The sequence below is a fragment of the Entelurus aequoreus genome, linkage group LG08 (assembly GCF_033978785.1).
Source record: "Entelurus aequoreus isolate RoL-2023_Sb linkage group LG08, RoL_Eaeq_v1.1, whole genome shotgun sequence".
In the NCBI taxonomy this organism is placed as follows: domain Eukaryota; kingdom Metazoa; phylum Chordata; class Actinopteri; order Syngnathiformes; family Syngnathidae; genus Entelurus; species Entelurus aequoreus.
In genome coordinates, this window is record NC_084738.1 from 29,717,725 (window position 1) to 29,725,790 (window position 8,066).

At 39.3% G+C, this 8,066-nt stretch overlaps 1 protein-coding gene across 2 annotated transcripts in view; it reads left to right on the forward strand.

Annotated features, from left to right (window-relative positions):
• The window catches only part of cpped1 (calcineurin-like phosphoesterase domain containing 1), a 120,109-nt gene that overhangs the window by 75,436 nt on the left and 36,607 nt on the right, over positions 1-8,066 (forward strand). The window contains exon 6 of one of the 2 annotated variants that reach the window (XM_062056222.1): positions 2,351-3,516. The exons of the other annotated variant lie outside the window; for it this stretch is intronic. Coding sequence (XP_061912206.1) covers positions 2,351-2,595 — 245 coding nt within the window. The 3' untranslated portion in view covers positions 2,596-3,516. Of the gene's footprint in view, positions 1-2,350; positions 3,517-8,066 lie in introns of those variants that run through there. 2 annotated transcript variants of the gene reach the window in all.

Sequence of the window (8,066 nt, forward strand, 5' to 3'; positions counted from 1 at the left end):
TTGTATCCGTGATTAATTCATAACATTTTGGCTATCTAATAGATTGTATGTATAATCTTATGATATCAGCGCATTAGTGCCTTATGTTTTGTGCATGCGTGCGTGCGTGCGTGCGTGCGCGATTTACGTTTGTTATTGTGCCTTTCTTTATTGCATTGCAAATTGATCCATCCATAGCTAGCGAGCAAGGTACAAGCTAACAATGTTACCGATGTCACAGATATAGTGTCATAAAAACAAGATCTGCTTTGCAAAATGAACAAGGTATTCTTGTTTTTAACAAGATTCGGAGGAAATAGTCCCACACTTTATGTTGAGCGGCGGTGCTGACTTCCATCCTCCAGAAAAACACGAGTGATAATGTCATGACTGTCGACAAATTTGTCGGCGACAGATTTTATTGTCCACATTTGTAAATAATGTCAACAAATCGTTTCACCCCTATTTAAAACGACTATTGACCAATCTTGCATTTTTTTCTGGTGTTATTGGAGACTGTACTCGTGTTTGAAGACGCTTGACTTCTGTCGCTCTGCAATGTCCCGGACAAGCAACGAGTGCTTCTGCCAGCTTCCACCGCACACAAAGCACTCACAGGCTGTCACACTAGTCTTACACTGCAGCTCCAGCTGGCACTTCCCCTCCTTCAAAGACCAGCAAATGCCACTGCCCTCTTAATATTTCCACAATACACGCTTTGCAGGTCGCTGTCCACGGGTCTTTCTCAGATATATTGAAGTATGTCCACTTTGCAGACACGTTGCCTTCACTCCACTCCAGACAACAGCGTGCTTCTTGCTTACCGGTAATTACGATATCACAACATCCTGTTTCAGCAGTGCTGTTTCAATGATAAGTCTTTCGGCTGCAATTCAATTTTGGGCCAATTTCGGCGGACAATAATTATAGTTTTACACACAGACAACAATGTAAAATGCACATAAATGATAAATGCACTTTTTGGGGAATTATGCCTTTCGTTCACAATCATTATGAAAGACATGACAACTGTTTTTTTTTTTTTTTTTATTGCATTTGAAATATTAAATACATTTGATCAATAGTTTGCTTACAATGGATCCTATGGGAGCCTATGGAGCCACTAAAAAACATCCAAACACCTCCATTAGGGTTTTATATACACAATGTAAGCATATACTGTATGTATTGTAGTAACAGGCACATTTATAATAATAATAATATTTACGTATTTTGACCATTTTAAGCATACGCATACATTTAAAAAACGCATCACGACGTTTGCTTTTTTTTTTCTTCATCACTGATATCTGCTCACTGCAGACGTTATGAGCACCAACAAACATAATAAAACATCACTTACTGTGCAAGGTCTGCTGTCATTATGATGCCGACTGCTGGGATATCCATTTAGATGAAGACTGTCTCATAATCCAGAACAAGTGCTGTTCGTACCGTTCTCTCTCGTTCCAGGTCCTAAATGGCGGTCAAAGTGTCCCAACTTGTGGGATTATTTTCTCAGCCATCTACTTTCCTGGTGAGAGGCATGATTTATGATCAATGATAAACTTTTAGGGAGCAGGGAAGCGAGGAATCAGCTGATCAGTCGATGTAAACATAGGGACAATCGAAATTGATTCTGTTGCCGCTATAAAGAGTTTGTCTGCGTTAGCGCTTATAATAACAATATCACTAATACTTTGTTAATACTCAAGTCACAAAATGTAAATTGAATATTTCTGGTGCTTTTTGAATGGCTATTTATCAGATTTTATGGGCGCAATAGTGGAGCTCCCATTGACTCCGTTAAAAGCGGACTTTTATTTACGTTTATTTAATATTTAAAATGCATTAAACAAAAAAATCCATTCGTCGTCATGTCTTTTATAAAGATTTTGAACGATAGGCAAAATTCCAAAAAAAGTGCAGTTCCCCTTTAAGTGGATGAACGTTTAATAGCAATAATAATTATGGATTTGATTTACCAATATATAATGCCTTTTTCCTGAGACTCTGAAGCGCCTTACACATGCATCACTCTCTAACCACTACAGAACATGTTTTTCATATTCATACATGCCCCAGAATGCGACTCTGTACTTTGCCTCTACTTCTTTCTTAAATTCAGTAGGGTTTCTCACCTTATTAATCAAAGTGCCGGTACTATTCACACTGGCACTCATCGAGGGCGGACGTTCCCCTTCCCTCACCCTTATCTCTCTTGCTTGCTTCTTTGTCTTGTCTTGTCTTAACTTTCTTGTTGCCTCTTTTTGCACTGCTCTCCAAATCTAAACAATGGAACTAATTAACTGTCCTCTGAACGAAATTGACAAGATCTTGGGTTTGGGGGAACGCACCTGTCTTGACGCAGCGGTTGTTGCTGGACACACGACGGACTCTTGGGAGAACAAGGAGTTCCGCATGCCTGGCGACCCTTCCAGTCAAGGACGTGAAGATATCCACCTTTTTGGAATTATGAAAACAGGACATCTGCTGATTGGAGTCAGCGTTGCTCTGGTTTGTCAACAAATTGAAAGTTGCTGGCAGCCTTCAAAGTACCCCAAAGCTGCCCCAAATAATTGGAGGATGCAGGCAGAACTGTGGACACTCTTGTGATTTGGATAACATCGGACCGTCTGCCCTCGCATACAATACATTCTAACTTGGATTGTTTCCCTGGCTTCAAGACTCTCCTGGAGGACAGTGCAGCGAAGACACAACAAACTCCCTTCTTGTCTCTCATGGACACACACCTGTTGTTGTAGACTTTGGACTGACTGGCGGCTGCAAGAACATCAAGGTCACGGAGCAGAGACACACTGTAGGCTTACACACACACATGCAACCACGAAAAATATACGCCACACACACACCCCACGCCCCATCCCACGCCTTCGACGCTTGAATCCCTTAGGGGTGACTGATGGCTGGGCAACGCTTAAAGAGCAGCAGCCTGCCTCTGTAGCCCCCACTCCCTCCCCTCCGTTGCAAGTCTCGAGTTGTATGTTGTAATATGTATATGTGCTTTGCTATGGAGTTTTTTCCCCACTCCAGACTGGGCCCCCTTAGGAGCCCAGTGTGGGATTTAACTTTTTTACTAAACCTCCCCAGCGTCTACGCCACACACACACCCCACGCCCCATCCCACGCCTTCGACGCTTGAATCCCTTAGGGGTGACTGACGGCTGGGCAACGCTTAAAGAGCAGCAGCCTGCCTCTGTAGCCCCCACTCCCTCCCCCCCGTTGCAAGTCTCGAGTTGTATGTTGTAATATGTATATGTGCTTTGCTATGGAGTTTTTTCCCCACTCCAGACTGGGCCCCCTTAGGAGCCCAGTGTGGGATTTAACTTTTTTACTAAACCTCCCCCAGCGTCTACCTTTTTCCCATCTTTTACGGGGCGCCTTGTGGCGACCCATCAGCGTTCTTGTTCTGTAACCCTGTACACTGTTTGTTTGTCTAATCTTGAATGGGTTTGTGCTAAAAACAAAGTTTTGTTCTACTTGTGCAATTAAAATAAAGCCCATACCATACAATAGAGATATATTAAAGAACGCAAGGACAATGGCTTTGTGCACTAACAAACAAAACAACCATGTGTGAGACTCATTATCACAGTGTTGTGACTGTGCAGCCTTATGCGCTTACTTGCAGTGCAGTCTTACGGGTTCTGGCACAGTGCCTAGTTATAATCAGAGTGCACAGGGTATGTTTACAGTGGCGGACTGCAAGCAGTACTTGTAGCTTTCTTAGTGCAAGTCAATGGATGTTCTCATTCAACAAGGCCATTGTATTCTTAGGTCATTATATATATACATACATATATATGTTTATATATATGTTTATATACACATATATATATATATATATATATATATATATATATATATATATATATATATATATATATATATATATATATATATATATATATATATATATATACATACATACATACATACATACATACATACATACATACATACATACATACATGCATGCATGCATGCATGCATACATACATACATACATACATACATACATACATACATATATATATATATATATATATATATATATATATATATATACATACATACATATATATGTTTATATATATGTTTATATACACACACATATATATATATATATATATATATATATATATATACATATATATATATATATATATATATATATATATATATATATATATATATATATATATATATATATATATATATATATATATATATATAATGTATTTTTTTTTTTTTGTCTTGTCTTTTCTTGTACCCTTGCTGTCTTCTTTTTTTCCCACTTATTTCTATCCCCACCTGTTCTGGTACGACTGCGCCAAACACTAAATATATCCAACCATTCAATGAAGTCAAATACAATTCAATCAATCAATCAATCAATATATATTTATATAGCCCTAAATCACAAGTGTCTCAAAGGGCTGCACAAGCCACAACGACATCCTCGGTACAGAGCCCACAAACGGACAAGGAAAAACTCACCCCAGTGAGCTAAGATCAAGAAGCAGCAACATAGATGACTCATCAGAATCCATCGTTAGCAATAGATCATTAGTCATTTTTGCGAGGGCTGTCTCCGTAGAGTGATTTGCCCTGAAACCGGATTGAAAAGGTTCACAGAGATTGTTAGACGCTAAGTGTTCATTTAGCTGCTGTGCAACGATTTTTTCGAGGATTTTCGAGATAAACGGAAGGTGGGACACCGGCCGGTAGTTTACCAAGAGATCAGGATCGAGGTTAGGTCTTTTGAGTAGAGGATGAATAACCCCTTTTTTGAGTGCTAGTGGAACAGTGCCAGAGGAAAGTGATAAGTTTATAATATTTAACACTGATGGACCTAATAATACAAAAAGCTCCTTGATAAGTTTCCCAGGAATTGGGTCAAGTAAACATGTTGTTTGTTTTGTCCCATTTACACATTTTAACAATTCCTCCAATGTTATTTCATCAAAGAGAGAGAAACTATTTTGGAGGGCAGTGTCCGTCGTATATACAGTCGTATTTGTGTTAATAGAACCCAGTTTTGGCTGGGATGCGTTGTATTTAATCTCTTTTCTAATGAGTTCAATTTTTGTTATTAAAGAAATTCATAAAGTCATCTGCCGAGTGGGTGGAGCTACTGGGAGGAGTCCCTTGTTGGGTTAGCGATGCTACTGTACTAAACAAAAATTTAGGATCATTTTTGTTGAGGTGGATGAGATTTGAGTAATATTTAGCTTTAGCTGAGGTAAGCATGCGTTTATAAGTTATTAAACTATCACACCATGCTTGATGGAAAACCTCAAGTTTAGTCGCGCGCCATTTGCGTTCCAGCTTTCTACATGATAATTTATGGGCTTTAGTTTCTTCTGTAAACCATGGGGTACGCCTTTTAGGGACCCTTTTTAGCTTTAGCGGTGCTATACTATCAATGGTGTCGCGCAGGGCGTCGTTAAAGTTGTTAGTGAGGTTATCAATTAAAGCAACAAGAGAAGTATCCCACATTTCTGTTTTATAAAGTAAATCAGTACAGCAGATATGTGCATCTACATCAACAATATGATTTGCCGGATTTTTTATTTTTTTAAACTTGGGACATCCCTCTGGCCAGATTGTGGACCCCTGTCTTAGAAGATGTTTTGCCTCACATCCGAGCAGTTCATGCTCATAGACTTAGATTGTTCAGATCTAGTCAAGTCTAGTCCCTTCATGCAAGCAAATTCCATCTCTGCCATCAAGGTATCAGTGCAAAACCAGGCTCTGTACAACAACTGCTTGTAAGGACCATACTACTACCCCTGACAGTTGGACTCGACTTAGCATAGCAGTGTAGTGCGTTCAGTGACACTGGGAACGTGGAGTCTAAGGCTCTCGTTGACTTTGGACTATTACTTTATGCTACAACTTTATTTGGCTCTGCTGGGTTATTTTGTAGCTGTTTTCAATTAAAAACAAAAAAAATTTAATCGCACTAAAACAGAGAAAGTGTATTATATTTTTGGTAAAAATGTTTGCCTTAAACTTCAATGAAAACCAAAGTATACCACTGACATAGATCCTGCCAAAAGCCATCTAATTACTTTATCCTTGCTGATATAATCTATTTCCCACTCCATTTCCTTTTAGCAGAATACGTCCATGCAATCACTTTTTTTGTGTGTCACATGTGTTTGTACTTGTGAATGCATTAATAGCTGTGCAGTGGTGCATCTTTCTGCGTGTGACAAATTTGTCTGCGAGAATCTATATTTTATCTCAACACCACAGCTGCACATCGACATTGCATTGCCAATTAGTCTTCGTCTGGCTCCTCAGAGTGTGAGTAGTTTACGCCACGGGACTGTTGACTGCATTCCAGCTCATATTAATGATACACTGTCTCTGCGTTATGACCCCCAGTTGGGCTAGTAAAGCATCACAGAGTCCCTTTTTTAATTGCACAAGCAATTACTGTGGGTTGGAATGCGACAGTAATTTGTTTGATATTAAAATGTGCCTTTCTTTTTGTAGAACTTCGAGTGTGTTGTCTTTCAATGTCGTTTTTAAGGTAGAACAAAACTGTACTCAATTGGACAGTCAAGACAAGAACATTAACTTTTGTTTGCAGTTACATTTAATGTCAAACTCTGGTAGTGTGTGTTGGCATCATTCCCACATTGATCATATTTTGGCCCTGAAGGAAGTTCTCATTGTTCCTGAGGGTGTTCTGTGCTGCTTCATCACTATCATACCTGTAATCATTGTAAATAGGGCTCCCTTAGGTTTTACTGCTGTTACGCTTTACTTCTCAGTGCTATGTGTGCAGTTTATTGAACATTCTCTAGAGGGAGTAAGACACGCATAAAGTTTAGTGTCATATTTGTTGAGTAAGTTTGATGCACATCAAGCATCTCTTTCATGAATACTGAAGCCCATGGCAGGGGACCGGTGTGTCCTCTACAAGAGGAATTTGGAGTAGCAGAAATCCCAGTAGTGCTCTCAGGCTCTCCTCTCACCATACAGTAGATGGAGGTAATTGGTATCTGTAATTAGATTCTTATTCCCCCACCCCTTCATTTCCTTCTCTGAGGGTTTACAATCCTCATTGAAAATACTTTTAGCATACAAGCAGGGACAAATTTAGTTTGTTTACAGGAAATCTGACAGATACAGGAGTATAAAAAAAATACAACAAGGGGGCAGCTGAGACAGCCAACGCAATTCCCAATATAGCTAGTGGCCGTAGAGTAGTACATATATTAGCTAATCAGCAGCCATGATAAGGCATGTTCTGCAACCCCAAATCTCAGTTTTGCTTCCTTTGTCGCTGACCCTCTTCCCGCTGGGCGTCTTCATCAGCCACGGTCACACTATGCTCAAAAGGGATGGCACATTTATCACTCACCAGGGATTTGATAAGAGGCCACAGCTAAGCCTTTAACCCCCATTGTTTTAACGATAAGGTTGAACACTTTATATTTCTCACTATCTACCTTCTCTTGTGTCCATATAATTCATCCACATTGTTGTGATAAATAACAATATTTGAGGGCGAGACTGCTTTAACTAGAAATAGACTTAAAAAGTAGGATAATTTCTACCACCAATTTACATGGATTTAGCAGCCTACAAATGCAAACCATTAAAAACTGAAAGAAGATGTGTATTACCCTTATTTTGAAAAGCAAACGTTCACAGGTATGGCATGGCAGAGTACAAGATTACAGTCCTCACTTAAAGTGAACATTTACAGTGACCATGCAGTGTGTTAAATTCCCAACCCCAACTATACAATTAGGGTTGATTTACTAAAGGTTTGCATATATTAAAACATGTGTAAACTTGATAGCACACACAAACCTGATCTATTAAGGCTGTTCGCAGAATATTGGGTCAAAGTAAGGAGTGCAATCCATATAACATGTCTGTCTTCCAGTGGCGTGCCGTCACTAGAGGCAGGGGAGGCACGGCCTCACCTGCCATCATGGGAAGAAAAAAAAAAGTAAAAACAAAAAAACAAAAATTAAATTGTTATATGTATCCAGTGATTATACTAAAGTTATTTTCCATTTAACTTCACCAGTTTTAGA